Source organism: Euprymna scolopes, chromosome 38, assembly GCF_053919585.1.
Source record: "Euprymna scolopes isolate OS-2025 chromosome 38, ASM5391958v1, whole genome shotgun sequence".
NCBI classification, from domain to species: domain Eukaryota; kingdom Metazoa; phylum Mollusca; class Cephalopoda; order Sepiida; family Sepiolidae; genus Euprymna; species Euprymna scolopes.
Window position 1 is genome coordinate 20,679,710 of NC_136519.1, and position 18,397 is coordinate 20,698,106.

At 34.8% G+C, this 18,397-nt stretch overlaps 1 protein-coding gene across 1 annotated transcript in view; it reads right to left on the reverse strand.

Moving 5' to 3' along the window:
• LOC145263032 (uncharacterized) overlaps positions 1-18,397 on the reverse strand; it is a 376,016-nt gene that overhangs the window by 77,376 nt on the left and 280,243 nt on the right. The window contains exons 95-113 of the mRNA XM_080119864.1: positions 17,429-17,734; positions 17,142-17,192; positions 15,430-15,735; positions 15,143-15,193; positions 13,440-13,745; positions 13,151-13,201; positions 11,448-11,753; positions 11,161-11,211; positions 9,458-9,763; positions 9,171-9,221; positions 7,468-7,773; positions 7,181-7,231; positions 5,478-5,783; positions 5,191-5,241; positions 3,488-3,793; positions 3,073-3,251; positions 1,741-1,756; positions 1,354-1,659; positions 1,066-1,116 (exon numbers count right to left, since the gene is read on the reverse strand). Of these exons, the coding sequence (XP_079975990.1) occupies positions 1,066-1,116; positions 1,354-1,659; positions 1,741-1,756; positions 3,073-3,251; positions 3,488-3,793; positions 5,191-5,241; positions 5,478-5,783; positions 7,181-7,231; positions 7,468-7,773; positions 9,171-9,221; positions 9,458-9,763; positions 11,161-11,211; positions 11,448-11,753; positions 13,151-13,201; positions 13,440-13,745; positions 15,143-15,193; positions 15,430-15,735; positions 17,142-17,192; positions 17,429-17,734 (3,357 nt within the window). The remainder of the gene's footprint in view (positions 1-1,065; positions 1,117-1,353; positions 1,660-1,740; positions 1,757-3,072; positions 3,252-3,487; positions 3,794-5,190; positions 5,242-5,477; positions 5,784-7,180; positions 7,232-7,467; positions 7,774-9,170; positions 9,222-9,457; positions 9,764-11,160; positions 11,212-11,447; positions 11,754-13,150; positions 13,202-13,439; positions 13,746-15,142; positions 15,194-15,429; positions 15,736-17,141; positions 17,193-17,428; positions 17,735-18,397) is intronic.

An 18,397-nucleotide genomic window follows, 5' to 3' on the forward strand; every position in this document is an offset into this window, starting at 1 on the left:
TTTGAGGATACCAAAATGTGAAGTTCGGCAATGCAGAACATGAATGAGTTGTTCAATGGGAGAGAGAAATTGGTTTCCAACATTAATATTTGGTACATTTTAAGTAAGGAAACCAGTCAGAAAGTGGGGGATAGAAAGAGAAATGGGAAATGGCAAGTAGGAAAAGTGGGAAAACGTGGGTTATGTTTTTGTTTTTGAAGAACATAATTATTTTTGCAAAAAGAAGTAGAAAGACAAAAAGCACCGATGTTAGGTGCATTTTATATAAGGAAGCAAATATGTTCAGACAGCCTGATCTGGTAGCACAGGGAATATTTTAAATAATACTCAATACAATCTGTAAAAGTACAACCCAGATATGACTTCGACACATCCTTACATTGTCATTCAGAAGAACACAATATCATAACAGACTCATTATTTATTAATGTTTAATAGCAAAATTACATGCGAATTTAAATGCTGTGACAAAAGCAGGTGTTTAAAATGAATATATCATGTGGAAAAATATAATTTTGAGACGGTCAAAAATAAGAAGTATATGTGAGTAGAAAGCAATGGATGATTTGATTGACAATGGAAATAGATACCTGGTGAAGTATAACTTGTAGACTCCGTGAAAGAAGTTGTAGGAAGCGGTGATGTTGGTGATGTTGGTGATGTTGGCCATGTTGGTGATGTTGACCATGTTGGTGATGTTGACCAGGTTTGCGATGTTTCTGATGTTGGTGATGTTGACCATGTTGGTGATGTTGACCAGGTTTGTGATGTTTTTGATGTTGGTGATGTTGGCCATGTTGGTGATGTTGACCATGTTGGTGATGTTGACCAGGTTTGTGATGTTTCTGATGTTGATGATGTTGGCCATGTTGGTGATGTTGACCAGGTTTGTGATGTTGGTGATGTTGACCATGTTTGTGATGTTGGTGATGTTGACCAGGTTGGCCATGTTGGTGATGTTGGTGAAGTTGCACTGGTCTTAGCTTCGAAACAAGCTTTGACAGCTACTTGAGTCTTTGCTGATTTAAATCGATCCTTTTTAGTGAGTGAAATGATAACTCTAACTACATGTTCCCTGCCATTGCCGATAGAAACTTCTTCATCTTCTTTAGCAGTCTGTAAGAATGAAAAGAAATACGTTTCATTAAAATATTGTAGAAAGTAGATTGTATGAGAAATAACCCGAATATATATACAAATATATTTCTTTATCAACTCAAATTGACACATGATTGGAATGCACAACTGAAATATAAGTTTATTTTACTTGAGAAAAAAAAAACTTAAATTGCCAGAAATCTAAGAAATGTTTGTTGAAATACGAAAAGGTTTCTAGATGACAAAAAATAATACCTTGGTGATGTTAGTGTTGTCTGATAGGACAAATACCACTGTGAATTTTTGGACGTTTTCTGTATTGATAAGCTTGACACTTTTTGTAGGAATTGCTTTGTCTCCGAGTGTGATGTTGATTTGTGGCTTGCTATCAGTCTTTGTGGAAGTCCACACGTTACCACCAGGTAATACGTCGGCCGGTTTAAGTCCGTTCTTTGTGCTGGAGGTTTCGATGTTTTCTTTTGGAATATATTCATCTGTCTTCATATCGTTGGCAAGTGGACACAGTTCTATGTAGGAAATAGCAGGATGCATTAGTGCATTCTTTCAACAGTGCAAAATGTTTCAACATGAAAAATATCATGTGTCTGTTTTCAAAGATACTCAATTAAGAAATCTACTTACTTGTTGAAGCTGAAAGCTGAAAGAATAATTTAACTAATTTATTGTAGGAAATTAAAGGAGAAATTGAACTTTACTCAGATATCATCGTAAAGATATGTACATTAATAGTTTTATTTTTTCATTGAATAAGTGCTGTTGAGTATGAAAAACACTTGGCGGCTTCTTTTAAAAAGCAGATAGCGTAAATTGTTACGTCTTCCAAGCTGGTTTTATTTTCTGTCATATTTGTTTGTTGATGTACAGCTTAGCGTCTACGTCCTTTAAGGAATCTTCATGAAAGTTATTCAAAATATCTGCCTTGGTCTAACTTAAAACTGATTTAATTTGAGGATACCAAAATGTGAAGTTCGGCAATGCAGAACATGAATGAGTTGTTCAATGGGAGAGAGAAATTGGTTTCCAACATTAATATTTGGTACATTTTAAGTAAGGAAACCAGTCAGAACGTGGGGGATAGAAAGAGAAATGGGAAATGGCAAGTAGGAAAAGTGGGAAAACGTGGGTTATGTTTTTGTTTTTGAAGAACATAATTATTTTTGCAAAAAGAAGTAGAAAGACAAAAAGCACCGATGTTAGGTGCATTTTATATAAGGAAGCAAATATGTTCAGAGAGCCTGATCTGGTAGCACAGGGAATATTTTAAATAATACTCAATACAATCTGTAAAAGTACAACCCAGATATGACTTCGACACATCCTTACATTGTCATTCAGAAGAACACAATATCATAACAGACTCATTATTTATTAATGTTTAATGGCAAAATTACATGCGAATTTAAATGCTGTGACAAAAGCAGGTGTTTAAAATGAATATATCATGGGGAAACATATCATTTTGAGACGGTCAAAAATAAGAAGTATATGTGAGTAGAAAGCAATGGATGATTTGATTGACAATGGAAATAGATACCTGGTGAAGTATAACTTGTAGACTCCGTGAAAGAAGTTGTAGGAAGCGGTGATGTTGGTGATGTTGGTGATGTTGGCCATGTTGGTGATGTTGACCATGTTGGTGATGTTGACCAGGTTTGCAATGTTTCTGATGTTGGTGATGTTGACCATGTTGGTGATGTTGACCAGGTTTGTGATGTTTTTGATGTTGGTGATGTTGGCCATGTTGGTGATGTTGACCATGTTGGTGATGTTGACCAGGTTTGTGATGTTTCTGATGTTGGTGATGTTGGCCATGTTGGTGATGTTGACAAGGTTTGTGATGTTTCTGATGTTGATGATGTTGGCCATGTTGGTGATGTTGACCATGTTGGTGATGTTGACCAGGTTTGTGATGTTGGTGATGTTGACCATGTTTGTGATGTTGGTGATGTTGACCAGGTTTGCCATGTTGGCGATGTTGGTGAAGTTGCACTGGTCTTAGCTTCGAAACAAGCTTTGACAGCTACTTGAGTCTTTGCTGATTTAAATCGATCCTTTTTAGTGAGTGAAATGATAACTCTAACTACATGTTCCCTGCCATTGCCGATAGAAACTTCTTCATCTTCTTTAGCAGTCTGTAAGAATGAAAAGAAATACGTTTCATTAAAATATTGTAGAAAGTAGATTGTATGAGAAATAACCCGAATATATATACAAAGATATTTCTTTATCAACTCAAATTGACACATGATTGGAATGCACAACTGAAATATAAGTTTATTTTACTTGAGAAAAAATAACTTAAATTGCCAGAAATCTAAGAAATGTTTATTGAAATACGAAAAGGTTTCTAGATGACAAAAAATAATACCTTGGTGATGTTAGTGTTGTCTGATAGGACAAATACCACTGTGAATTTTTTGACGTTTTCTGTATTGATAAGCTTGACACTTTTTGTAGGAATTGCTTTGTCTCCGAGTGTGATGTTGATTTGTGGCTTGCTATCAGTCTTTGTGGAAGTCCACACGTTACCACCAGGTAATACGTCGGCCGGTTTAAGTCCGTTCTTTGTGCTGGAGGTTTCGATGTTTTCTTTTGGAATATATTCATCTGTCTTCATATCGTTGGCAAGTGGACACAGTTCTATGTAGGAAATAGCAGGATGCATTAGTGCATTCTTTCAACAGTGCAAAATGTTTCAACATGAAAAATATCATGTGTCTGTTTTCAAAGATACTCAATTAAGAAATCTACTTACTTGTTGAAGCTGAAAGCTGAAAGAATAATTTAACTAATTTATTGTAGGAAATTAAAGGAGAAATTGAACTTTACTCAGATATCATCGTAAAGATATGTACATTAATAGTTTTATTTTTTCATTGAATAAGTGCTGTTGAGTATGAAAAACACTTGGCGGCTTCTTTTAAAAAGCAGATAGCGTAAATTGTTACGTCTTCCAAGCTGGTTTTATTTTCTGTCATATTTGTTTGTTGATGTACAGCTTAGCGTCTACGTCCTTTAAGGAATCTTCATGAAAGTTATTCAAAATATCTGCCTTGGTCTAACTTAAAACTGATTTAATTTGAGGATACCAAAATGTGAAGTTCGGCAATGCAGAACATGAATGAGTTGTTCAATGGGAGAGAGAAATTGGTTTCCAACATTAATATTTGGTACATTTTAAGTAAGGAAACCAGTCAGAAAGTGGGGGATAGAAAGAGAAATGGGAAATGGCAAGTAGGAAAAGTGGGAAAACGTGGGTTATGTTTTTGTTTTTGAAGAACATAATTATTTTTGCAAAAAGAAGTAGATAGACAAAAAGCACCGATGTTAGGTGCATTTTATATAAGGAAGCAAATATGTTCAGACAGCCTGATCTGGTAGCACAGGGGATATTTTAAATAATACTCAATACAATCTGTAAAAGTACAACCCAGATATGACTTCGACACATCCTTACATTGTCATTCAGAAGAACACAATATCATAACAGACTCATTATTTATGAATGTTTATTAGCAAAATTACATGCGAATTTAAACGCTGTGACAAAAGCAGGTGTTTGAAATGAATATATCATGTGGAAAAATATAATTTGGAGACGGTCAAAAATAAGAAGTATATGGGAGTAGAAAGCATTTGATGATTTGATTGACAATGGCAATAGATACCTGGTGAAGTATAACTTGTAGACTCCGTGAAAGAAGTTGTAGGAAGCGGTGATGTTGGTGATGTTGGTGATGTTGACCATGTTGGTGATGTTGACCAGGTTTGCGATGTTTCTGATGTTGGTGATGTTGACCATGTTGGTGATGTTGACCAGGTTTGTGATGTTTCTGATGTTGGTGATGTTGGCCATGTTGGTGATGTTGACCAGGTTTGTGATGTTTCTGATGTTGATGATGTTGGCCATGTTGGTGATGTTGACCATGTTTGTGATGTTGACCAGGTTTGTGATGTTGGTGATGTTGGTGAAGTTGCACTGGTCTTAGCTTCGAAACAAGCTTTGACAGCTACTTGAGTCTTTGCTGATTTAAATCGATCCTTTTTAGTGAGTGAAATGATAACTCTAACTACATGTTCCCTACCATTGCCGATAGAAACTTCTTCATCTGCTTTAGCAGTCTGTAAGAATGAAAAGAAATACGTTTCATTAAAATATTGTAGAAAGTAGATTGTATGAGAAATAACCCGAATATATATACAAAGATATTTCTTTATCAACTCAAATTGACACATGATTGGAATGCACAACTGAAATATAAGTTTATTTTACTTGAGAAAAAATAACTTAAATTGCCAGAAATCTAAGAAATGTTTATTGAAATACGAAAAGGTTTCTAGATGACAAAAAATAATACCTTGGTGATGTTAGTGTTGTCTGATAGGACAAATACCACTGTGAATTTTTGGACGTTTTCTGTATTGATAAGCTTGACACTTTTTGTAGGAATTGCTTTGTCTCCGAGTGTGATGTTGATTTGTGGCTTGCTATCAGTCTTTGTGGAAGTCCACACGTTACCACCAGGTAATACGTCGGCCGGTTTAAGTCCGTTCTTTGTGCTGGAGGTTTCGATGTTTTCTTTTGGAATATATTCATCTGTCTTCATATCGTTGGCAAGTGGACACAGTTCTATGTAGGAAATAGCAGGATGCATTAGTGCATTCTTTCAACAGTGCAAAATGTTTCAACATGAAAAATATCATGTGTCTGTTTTCAAAGATACTCAATTAAGAAATCTACTTACTTGTTGAAGCTGAAAGCTGAAAGAATAATTTAACTAATTTATTGTAGGAAATTAAAGGAGAAATTGAACTTTACTCAGATATCATCGTAAAGATATGTACATTAATAGTTTTATTTTTTCATTGAATAAGTGCTGTTGAGTATGAAAAACACTTGGCGGCTTCTTTTAAAAAGCAGATAGCGTAAATTGTTACGTCTTCCAAGCTGGTTTTATTTTCTGTCATATTTGTTTGTTGATGTACAGCTTAGCGTCTACGTCCTTTAAGGAATCTTCATGAAAGTTATTCAAAATATCTGCCTTGGTCTAACTTAAAACTGATTTAATTTGAGGATACCAAAATGTGAAGTTCGGCAATGCAGAACATGAATGAGTTGTTCAATGGGAGAGAGAAATTGGTTTCCAACATTAATATTTGGTACATTTTAAGTAAGGAAACCAGTCAGAAAGTGGGGGATAGAAAGAGAAATGGGAAATGGCAAGTAGGAAAAGTGGGAAAACGTGGGTTATGTTTTTGTTTTTGAAGAACATAATTATTTTTGCAAAAAGAAGTAGATAGACAAAAAGCACCGATGTTAGGTGCATTTTATATAAGGAAGCAAATATGTTCAGACAGCCTGATCTGGTAGCACAGGGGATATTTTAAATAATACTCAATACAATCTGTAAAAGTACAACCCAGATATGACTTCGACACATCCTTACATTGTCATTCAGAAGAACACAATATCATAACAGACTCATTATTTATGAATGTTTATTAGCAAAATTACATGCGAATTTAAACGCTGTGACAAAAGCAGGTGTTTGAAATGAATATATCATGTGGAAAAATATAATTTGGAGACGGTCAAAAATAAGAAGTATATGGGAGTAGAAAGCATTTGATGATTTGATTGACAATGGCAATAGATACCTGGTGAAGTATAACTTGTAGACTCCGTGAAAGAAGTTGTAGGAAGCGGTGATGTTGGTGATGTTGGTGATGTTGACCATGTTGGTGATGTTGACCAGGTTTGCGATGTTTCTGATGTTGGTGATGTTGACCATGTTGGTGATGTTGACCAGGTTTGTGATGTTTCTGATGTTGGTGATGTTGGCCATGTTGGTGATGTTGACCAGGTTTGTGATGTTTCTGATATTGATGATGTTGGCCATGTTGGTGATGTTGACCATGTTTGTGATGTTGACCAGGTTTGTGATGTTGGTGATGTTGGTGAAGTTGCACTGGTCTTAGCTTCGAAACAAGCTTTGACAGCTACTTGAGTCTTTGCTGATTTAAATCGATCCTTTTTAGTGAGTGAAATGATAACTCTAACTACATGTTCCCTGCCATTGCCGATAGAAACTTCTTCATCTGCTTTAGCAGTCTGTAAGAATGAAAAGAAATACGTTTCATTAAAATATTGTAGAAAGTAGATTGTATGAGAAATAACCCGAATATATATACAAAGATATTTCTTTATCAACTCAAATTGACACATGATTGGAATGCACAACTGAAATATAAGTTTATTTTACTTGAGAAAAAATAACTTAAATTGCCAGAAATCTAAGAAATGTTTATTGAAATACGAAAAGGTTTCTAGATGACAAAAAATAATACCTTGGTGATGTTAGTGTTGTCTGATAGGACAAATACCACTGTGAATTTTTGGACGTTTTCTGTATTGATAAGCTTGACACTTTTTGTAGGAATTGCTTTGTCTCCGAGTGTGATGTTGATTTGTGGCTTGCTATCAGTCTTTGTGGAAGTCCACACGTTACCACCAGGTAATACGTCGGCCGGTTTAAGTCCGTTCTTTGTGCTGGAGGTTTCGATGTTTTCTTTTGGAATATATTCATCTGTCTTCATATCGTTGGCAAGTGGACACAGTTCTATGTAGGAAATAGCAGGATGCATTAGTGCATTCTTTCAACAGTGCAAAATGTTTCAACATGAAAAATATCATGTGTCTGTTTTCAAAGATACTCAATTAAGAAATCTACTTACTTGTTGAAGCTGAAAGCTGAAAGAATAATTTAACTAATTTATTGTAGGAAATTAAAGGAGAAATTGAACTTTACTCAGATATCATCGTAAAGATATGTACATTAATAGTTTTATTTTTTCATTGAATAAGTGCTGTTGAGTATGAAAAACACTTGGCGGCTTCTTTTAAAAAGCAGATAGCGTAAATTGTTACGTCTTCCAAGCTGGTTTTATTTTCTGTCATATTTGTTTGTTGATGTACAGCTTAGCGTCTACGTCCTTTAAGGAATCTTCATGAAAGTTATTCAAAATATCTGCCTTGGTCTAACTTAAAACTGATTTAATTTGAGGATACCAAAATGTGAAGTTCGGCAATGCAGAACATGAATGAGTTGTTCAATGGGAGAGAGAAATTGGTTTCCAACATTAATATTTGGTACATTTTAAGTAAGGAAACCAGTCAGAAAGTGGGGGATAGAAAGAGAAATGGGAAATGGCAAGTAGGAAAAGTGGGAAAACGTGGGTTATGTTTTTGTTTTTGAAGAACATAATTATTTTTGCAAAAAGAAGTAGATAGACAAAAAGCACCGATGTTAGGTGCATTTTATATAAGGAAGCAAATATGTTCAGAGAGCCTGATCTGGTAGCACAGGGGATATTTTAAATAATACTCAATACAATCTGTAAAAGTACAACCCAGATATGACTTCGACACATCCTTACATTGTCATTCAGAAGAACACAATATCATAACAGACTCATTATTTATGAATGTTTATTAGCAAAATTACATGCGAATTTAAACGCTGTGACAGAAGCAGGTGTTTGAAATGAATATATCATGTGGAAAAATATAATTTGGAGACGGTCAAAAATAAGAAGTATATGGGAGTAGAAAGCATTTGATGATTTGATTGACAATGGCAATAGATACCTGGTGAAGTATAACTTGTAGACTCCGTGAAAGAAGTTGTAGGAAGCGGTGATGTTGGTGATGTTGGTGATGTTGACCATGTTGGTGATGTTGACCAGGTTTGCGATGTTTCTGATGTTGGTGATGTTGACCATGTTGGTGATGTTGACCAGGTTTGTGATGTTTCTGATGTTGGTGATGTTGGCCATGTTGGTGATGTTGACCAGGTTTGTGATGTTTCTGATGTTGATGATGTTGGCCATGTTGGTGATGTTGACCATGTTTGTGATGTTGACCAGGTTTGTGATGTTGGTGATGTTTGTGAAGTTGCACTGGTCTTAGCTTCGAAACAAGCTTTGACAGCTACTTGAGTCTTTGCTGATTTAAATCGATCCTTTTTAGTGAGTGAAATGATAACTCTAACTACATGTTCCCTGCCATTGCCGATAGAAACTTCTTCATCTGCTTTAGCAGTCTGTAAGAATGAAAAGAAATACGTTTCATTAAAATATTGTAGAAAGTAGATTGTATGAGAAATAACCCGAATATATATACAAAGATATTTCTTTATCAACTCAAATTGACACATGATTGGAATGCACAACTGAAATATAAGTTTATTTTACTTGAGAAAAAATAACTTAAATTGCCAGAAATCTAAGAAATGTTTATTGAAATACGAAAAGGTTTCTAGATGACAAAAAATAATACCTTGGTGATGTTAGTGTTGTCTGATAGGACAAATACCACTGTGAATTTTTGGACGTTTTCTGTATTGATAAGCTTGACACTTTTTGTAGGAATTGCTTTGTCTCCGAGTGTGATGTTGATTTGTGGCTTGCTATCAGTCTTTGTGGAAGTCCACACGTTACCACCAGGTAATACGTCGGCCGGTTTAAGTCCGTTCTTTGTGCTGGAGGTTTCGATGTTTTCTTTTGGAATATATTCATCTGTCTTCATATCGTTGGCAAGTGGACACAGTTCTATGTAGGAAATAGCAGGATGCATTAGTGCATTCTTTCAACAGTGCAAAATGTTTCAACATGAAAAATATCATGTGTCTGTTTTCAAAGATACTCAATTAAGAAATCTACTTACTTGTTGAAGCTGAAAGCTGAAAGAATAATTTAACTAATTTATTGTAGGAAATTAAAGGAGAAATTGAACTTTACTCAGATATCATCGTAAAGATATGTACATTAATAGTTTTATTTTTTCATTGAATAAGTGCTGTTGAGTATGAAAAACACTTGGCGGCTTCTTTTAAAAAGCAGATAGCGTAAATTGTTACGTCTTCCAAGCTGGTTTTATTTTCTGTCATATTTGTTTGTTGATGTACAGCTTAGCGTCTACGTCCTTTAAGGAATCTTCATGAAAGTTATTCAAAATATCTGCCTTGGTCTAACTTAAAACTGATTTAATTTGAGGATACCAAAATGTGAAGTTCGGCAATGCAGAACATGAATGAGTTGTTCAATGGGAGAGAGAAATTGGTTTCCAACATTAATATTTGGTACATTTTAAGTAAGGAAACCAGTCAGAAAGTGGGGGATAGAAAGAGAAATGGGAAATGGCAAGTAGGAAAAGTGGGAAAACGTGGGTTATGTTTTTGTTTTTGAAGAACATAATTATTTTTGCAAAAAGAAGTAGATAGACAAAAAGCACCGATGTTAGGTGCATTTTATATAAGGAAGCAAATATGTTCAGACAGCCTGATCTGGTAGCACAGGGGATATTTTAAATAATACTCAATACAATCTGTAAAAGTACAACCCAGATATGACTTCGACACATCCTTACATTGTCATTCAGAAGAACACAATATCATAACAGACTCATTATTTATGAATGTTTATTAGCAAAATTACATGCGAATTTAAACGCTGTGACAAAAGCAGGTGTTTGAAATGAATATATCATGTGGAAAAATATAATTTGGAGACGGTCAAAAATAAGAAGTATATGGGAGTAGAAAGCATTTGATGATTTGATTGACAATGGCAATAGATACCTGGTGAAGTATAACTTGTAGACTCCGTGAAAGAAGTTGTAGGAAGCGGTGATGTTGGTGATGTTGGTGATGTTGACCATGTTGGTGATGTTGACCAGGTTTGCGATGTTTCTGATGTTGGTGATGTTGACCATGTTGGTGATGTTGACCAGGTTTGTGATGTTTCTGATGTTGGTGATGTTGGCCATGTTGGTGATGTTGACCAGGTTTGTGATGTTTCTGATGTTGATGATGTTGGCCATGTTGGTGATGTTGACCATGTTTGTGATGTTGACCAGGTTTGTGATGTTGGTGATGTTGGTGAAGTTGCACTGGTCTTAGCTTCGAAACAAGCTTTGACAGCTACTTGAGTCTTTGCTGATTTAAATCGATCCTTTTTAGTGAGTGAAATGATAACTCTAACTACATGTTCCCTGCCATTGCCGATAGAAACTTCTTCATCTGCTTTAGCAGTCTGTAAGAATGAAAAGAAATACGTTTCATTAAAATATTGTAGAAAGTAGATTGTATGAGAAATAACCCGAATATATATACAAAGATATTTCTTTATCAACTCAAATTGACACATGATTGGAATGCACAACTGAAATATAAGTTTATTTTACTTGAGAAAAAATAACTTAAATTGCCAGAAATCTAAGAAATGTTTATTGAAATACGAAAAGGTTTCTAGATGACAAAAAATAATACCTTGGTGATGTTAGTGTTGTCTGATAGGACAAATACCACTGTGAATTTTTGGACGTTTTCTGTATTGATAAGCTTGACACTTTTTGTAGGAATTGCTTTGTCTCCGAGTGTGATGTTGATTTGTGGCTTGCTATCAGTCTTTGTGGAAGTCCACACGTTACCACCAGGTAATACGTCGGCCGGTTTAAGTCCGTTCTTTGTGCTGGAGGTTTCGATGTTTTCTTTTGGAATATATTCATCTGTCTTCATATCGTTGGCAAGTGGACACAGTTCTATGTAGGAAATAGCAGGATGCATTAGTGCATTCTTTCAACAGTGCAAAATGTTTCAACATGAAAAATATCATGTGTCTGTTTTCAAAGATACTCAATTAAGAAATCTACTTACTTGTTGAAGCTGAAAGCTGAAAGAATAATTTAACTAATTTATTGTAGGAAATTAAAGGAGAAATTGAACTTTACTCAGATATCATCGTAAAGATATGTACATTAATAGTTTTATTTTTTCATTGAATAAGTGCTGTTGAGTATGAAAAACACTTGGCGGCTTCTTTTAAAAAGCAGATAGCGTAAATTGTTACGTCTTCCAAGCTGGTTTTATTTTCTGTCATATTTGTTTGTTGATGTACAGCTTAGCGTCTACGTCCTTTAAGGAATCTTCATGAAAGTTATTCAAAATATCTGCCTTGGTCTAACTTAAAACTGATTTAATTTGAGGATACCAAAATGTGAAGTTCGGCAATGCAGAACATGAATGAGTTGTTCAATGGGAGAGAGAAATTGGTTTCCAACATTAATATTTGGTACATTTTAAGTAAGGAAACCAGTCAGAAAGTGGGGGATAGAAAGAGAAATGGGAAATGGCAAGTAGGAAAAGTGGGAAAACGTGGGTTATGTTTTTGTTTTTGAAGAACATAATTATTTTTGCAAAAAGAAGTAGATAGACAAAAAGCACCGATGTTAGGTGCATTTTATATAAGGAAGCAAATATGTTCAGACAGCCTGATCTGGTAGCACAGGGGATATTTTAAATAATACTCAATACAATCTGTAAAAGTACAACCCAGATATGACTTCGACACATCCTTACATTGTCATTCAGAAGAACACAATATCATAACAGACTCATTATTTATGAATGTTTATTAGCAAAATTACATGCGAATTTAAACGCTGTGACAAAAGCAGGTGTTTGAAATGAATATATCATGTGGAAAAATATAATTTGGAGACGGTCAAAAATAAGAAGTATATGGGAGTAGATAGCATTTGATGATTTGATTGACAATGGCAATAGATACCTGGTGAAGTATAACTTGTAGACTCCGTGAAAGAAGTTGTAGGAAGCGGTGATGTTGGTGATGTTGGTGATGTTGACCATGTTGGTGATGTTGACCAGGTTTGCGATGTTTCTGATGTTGGTGATGTTGACCATGTTGGTGATGTTGACCAGGTTTGTGATGTTTCTGATGTTGGTGATGTTGGCCATGTTGGTGATGTTGACCAGGTTTGTGATGTTTCTGATATTGATGATGTTGGCCATGTTGGTGATGTTGACCATGTTTGTGATGTTGACCAGGTTTGTGATGTTGGTGATGTTGGTGAAGTTGCACTGGTCTTAGCTTCGAAACAAGCTTTGACAGCTACTTGAGTCTTTGCTGATTTAAATCGATCCTTTTTAGTGAGTGAAATGATAACTCTAACTACATGTTCCCTGCCATTGCCGATAGAAACTTCTTCATCTGCTTTAGCAGTCTGTAAGAATGAAAAGAAATACGTTTCATTAAAATATTGTAGAAAGTAGATTGTATGAGAAATAACCCGAATATATATATACAAAGATATTTCTTTATCAACTCAAATTGACACATGATTGGAATGCACAACTGAAATATAAGTTTATTTTACTTGAGAAAAAATAACTTAAATTGCCAGAAATCTAAGAAATGTTTATTGAAATACGAAAAGGTTTCTAGATGACAAAAAATAATACCTTGGTGATGTTAGTGTTGTCTGATAGGACAAATACCACTGTGAATTTTTGGACGTTTTCTGTATTGATAAGCTTGACACTTTTTGTAGGAATTGCTTTGTCTCCGAGTGTGATGTTGATTTGTGGCTTGCTATCAGTCTTTGTGGAAGTCCACACGTTACCACCAGGTAATACGTCGGCCGGTTTAAGTCCGTTCTTTGTGCTGGAGGTTTCGATGTTTTCTTTTGGAATATATTCATCTGTCTTCATATCGTTGGCAAGTGGACACAGTTCTATGTAGGAAATAGCAGGATGCATTAGTGCATTCTTTCAACAGTGCAAAATGTTTCAACATGAAAAATATCATGTGTCTGTTTTCAAAGATACTCAATTAAGAAATCTACTTACTTGTTGAAGCTGAAAGCTGAAAGAATAATTTAACTAATTTATTGTAGGAAATTAAAGGAGAAATTGAACTTTACTCAGATATCATCGTAAAGATATGTACATTAATAGTTTTATTTTTTCATTGAATAAGTGCTGTTGAGTATGAAAAACACTTGGCGGCTTCTTTTAAAAAGCAGATAGCGTAAATTGTTACGTCTTCCAAGCTGGTTTTATTTTCTGTCATATTTGTTTGTTGATGTACAGCTTAGCGTCTACGTCCTTTAAGGAATCTTCATGAAAGTTATTCAAAATATCTGCCTTGGTCTAACTTAAAACTGATTTAATTTGAGGATACCAAAATGTGAAGTTCGGCAATGCAGAACATGAATGAGTTGTTCAATGGGAGAGAGAAATTGGTTTCCAACATTAATATTTGGTACATTTTAAGTAAGGAAACCAGTCAGAAAGTGGGGGATAGAAAGAGAAATGGGAAATGGCAAGTAGGAAAAGTGGGAAAACGTGGGTTATGTTTTTGTTTTTGAAGAACATAATTATTTTTGCAAAAAGAAGTAGATAGACAAAAAGCACCGATGTTAGGTGCATTTTATATAAGGAAGCAAATATGTTCAGAGAGCCTGATCTGGTAGCACAGGGGATATTTTAAATAATACTCAATACAATCTGTAAAAGTACAACCCAGATATCACTTCGACACATCCTTACATTGTCATTCAGAAGAACACAATATCATAACAGACTCATTATTTATGAATGTTTATTAGCAAAATTACATGCGAATTTAAACGCTGTGACAAAAGCAGGTGTTTGAAATGAATATATCATGTGGAAAAATATAATTTGGAGACGGTCAAAAATAAGAAGTATATGGGAGTAGAAAGCATTTGATGATTTGATTGACAATGGCAATAGATACCTGGTGAAGTATAACTTGTAGACTCCGTGAAAGAAGTTGTAGGAAGCGGTGATGTTGGTGATGTTGGTGATGTTGACCATGTTGGTGATGTTGACCAGGTTTGCGATGTTTCTGATGTTGGTGATGTTGACCATGTTGGTGATGTTGACCAGGTTTGTGATGTTTCTGATGTTGGTGATGTTGGCCATGTTGGTGATGTTGACCAGGTTTGTGATGTTTCTGATGTTGATGATGTTGGCCATGTTGGTGATGTTGACCATGTTTGTGATGTTGACCAGGTTTGTGATGTTGGTGATGTTGGTGAAGTTGCACTGGTCTTAGCTTCGAAACAAGCTTTGACAGCTACTTGAGTCTTTGCTGATTTAAATCGATCCTTTTTAGTGAGTGAAATGATAACTCTAACTACATGTTCCCTGCCATTGCCGATAGAAACTTCTTCATCTGCTTTAGCAGTCTGTAAGAATGAAAAGAAATACGTTTCATTAAAATATTGTAGAAAGTAGATTGTATGAGAAATAACCCGAATATATATACAAAGATATTTCTTTATCAACTCAAATTGACACATGATTGGAATGCACAACTGAAATATAAGTTTATTTTACTTGAGAAAAAATAACTTAAATTGCCAGAAATCTAAGAAATGTTTATTGAAATACGAAAAGGTTTCTAGATGACAAAAAATAATACCTTGGTGATGTTAGTGTTGTCTGATAGGACAAATACCACTGTGAATTTTTGGACGTTTTCTGTATTGATAAGCTTGACACTTTTTGTAGGAATTGCTTTGTCTCCGAGTGTGATGTTGATTTGTGGCTTGCTATCAGTCTTTGTGGAAGTCCACACGTTACCACCAGGTAATACGTCGGCCGGTTTAAGTCCGTTCTTTGTGCTGGAGGTTTCGATGTTTTCTTTTGGAATATATTCATCTGTCTTCATATCGTTGGCAAGTGGACACAGTTCTATGTAGGAAATAGCAGGATGCATTAGTGCATTCTTTCAACAGTGCAAAATGTTTCAACATGAAAAATATCATGTGTCTGTTTTCAAAGATACTCAATTAAGAAATCTACTTACTTGTTGAAGCTGAAAGCTGAAAGAATAATTTAACTAATTTATTGTAGGAAATTAAAGGAGAAATTGAACTTTACTCAGATATCATCGTAAAGATATGTACATTAATAGTTTTATTTTTTCATTGAATAAGTGCTGTTGAGTATGAAAAACACTTGGCGGCTTCTTTTAAAAAGCAGATAGCGTAAATTGTTACGTCTTCCAAGCTGGTTTTATTTTCTGTCATATTTGTTTGTTGATGTACAGCTTAGCGTCTACGTCCTTTAAGGAATCTTCATGAAAGTTATTCAAAATATCTGCCTTGGTCTAACTTAAAACTGATTTAATTTGAGGATACCAAAATGTGAAGTTCGGCAATGCAGAACATGAATGAGTTGTTCAATGGGAGAGAGAAATTGGTTTCCAACATTAATATTTGGTACATTTTAAGTAAGGAAACCAGTCAGAAAGTGGGGGATAGAAAGAGAAATGGGAAATGGCAAGTAGGAAAAGTGGGAAAACGTGGGTTATGTTTTTGTTTTTGAAGAACATAATTATTTTTGCAAAAAGAAGTAGATAGACAAAAAGCACCGATGTTAGGTGCATTTTATATAAGGAAGCAAATATGTTCAGACAGCCTGATCTGGTAGCACAGGGGATATTTTAAATAATACTCAATACAATCTGTAAAAGTACAACCCAGATATCACTTCGACACATCCTTACATTGTCATTCAGAAGAACACAATATCATAACAGACTCATTATTTATGAATGTTTATTAGCAAAATTACATGCGAATTTAAACGCTGTGACAAAAGCAGGTGTTTGAAATGAATATATCATGTGGAAAAATATAATTTGGAGACGGTCAAAAATAAGAAGTATATGGGAGTAGAAAGCATTTGATGATTTGATTGACAATGGAAATAGATACCTGGTGAAGTATAACTTGTAGACTCCGTGAAAGAAGTTGTAGGAAGCGGTGATGTTGGTGATGTTGGCGATGTTGGTGATGTTGACCATGTTGGTGATGTTGACCAGGTTTGCGATGTTTCTGATGTTGGTGATGTTGACCATGTTGGTGATGTTGACCAGGTTTGTGATGTTTCTGATGTTGGTGATGTTGGCCATGTTGGTGATGTTGACCAGGTTTGTGATGTTTCTGATGTTGATGATGTTGGCCATGTTGGTGATGTTGACCATGTTTGTGATGTTGACCAGGTTTGTGATGTTGGTGATGTTGGTGAAGTTGCACTGGTCTTAGCTTCGAAACAAGCTTTGACAGCTACTTGAGTCTTTGCTGATTTAAATCGATCCTTTTTAGTGAGTGAAATGATAACTCTAACTACATGTTCCCTGCCATTGCCGATAGAAACTTCTTCATCTGCTTTAGCAGTCTGTAAGAATGAAAAGAAATACGTTTCATTAAAATATTGTAGAAAGTAGATTGTATGAGAAATAACCCGAATATATATACAAAGATATTTCTTTATCAACTCAAATTGACACATGATTGGAATGCACAACTGAAATATAAGTTTATTTTACTTGAGAAAAAATAACTTAAATTGCCAGAAATCTAAGAAATGTTTATTGAAATACGAAAAGGTTTCTAGATGACAAAAAATAATACCTTGGTGATGTTAGTGTTGTCTGATAGGACAAATACCACTGTGAATTTTTGGACGTTTTCTGTATTGATAAGCTTGACACTTTTTGTAGGAATTGCTTTGTCTCCGAGTGTGATGTTGATTTGTGGCTTGCTATCAGTCTTTGTGGAAGTCCACACGTTACCACCAGGTAATACGTCGGCCGGTTTAAGTCCGTTCTTTGTGCTGGAGGTTTCGATGTTTTCTTTTGGAATATATTCATCTGTCTTCATATCGTTGGCAAGTGGACACAGTTCTATGTAGGAAATAGCAGGATGCATTAGTGCATTCTTTCAACAGTGCAAAATGTTTCAACATGAAAAATATCATGTGTCTGTTTTCAAAGATACTCAATTAAGAAATCTACTTACTTGTTGAAGCTGAAAGCTGAAAGAATAATTTAACTAATTTATTGTAGGAAATTAAAGGAGAAATTGAACTTTACTCAGATATCATCGTAAAGATATGTACATTAATAGTTTTATTTTTTCATTGAATAAGTGCTGTTGAGTATGAAAAACACTTGGCGGCTTCTTTTAAAAAGCAGATAGCGTAAATTGTTACGTCTTCCAAGCTGGTTTTATTTTCTGTCATATTTGTTTGTTGATGTACAGCTTAGCGTCTACGTCCTTTAAGGAATCTTCATGAAAGTTATTCAAAATATCTGCCTTGGTCTAACTTAAAACTGATTTAATTTGAGGATACCAAAATGTGAAGTTCGGCAATGCAGAACATGAATGAGTTGTTCAATGGGAGAGAGAAATTGGTTTCCAACATTAATATTTGGTACATTTTAAGTAAGGAAACCAGTCAGAAAGTGGGGGATAGAAAGAGAAATGGGAAATGGCAAGTAGGAAAAGTGGGAAAACGTGGGTTATGTTTTTGTTTTTGAAGAACATAATTATTTTTGCAAAAAGAAGTAGATAGACAAAAAGCACCGATGTTAGGTGCAT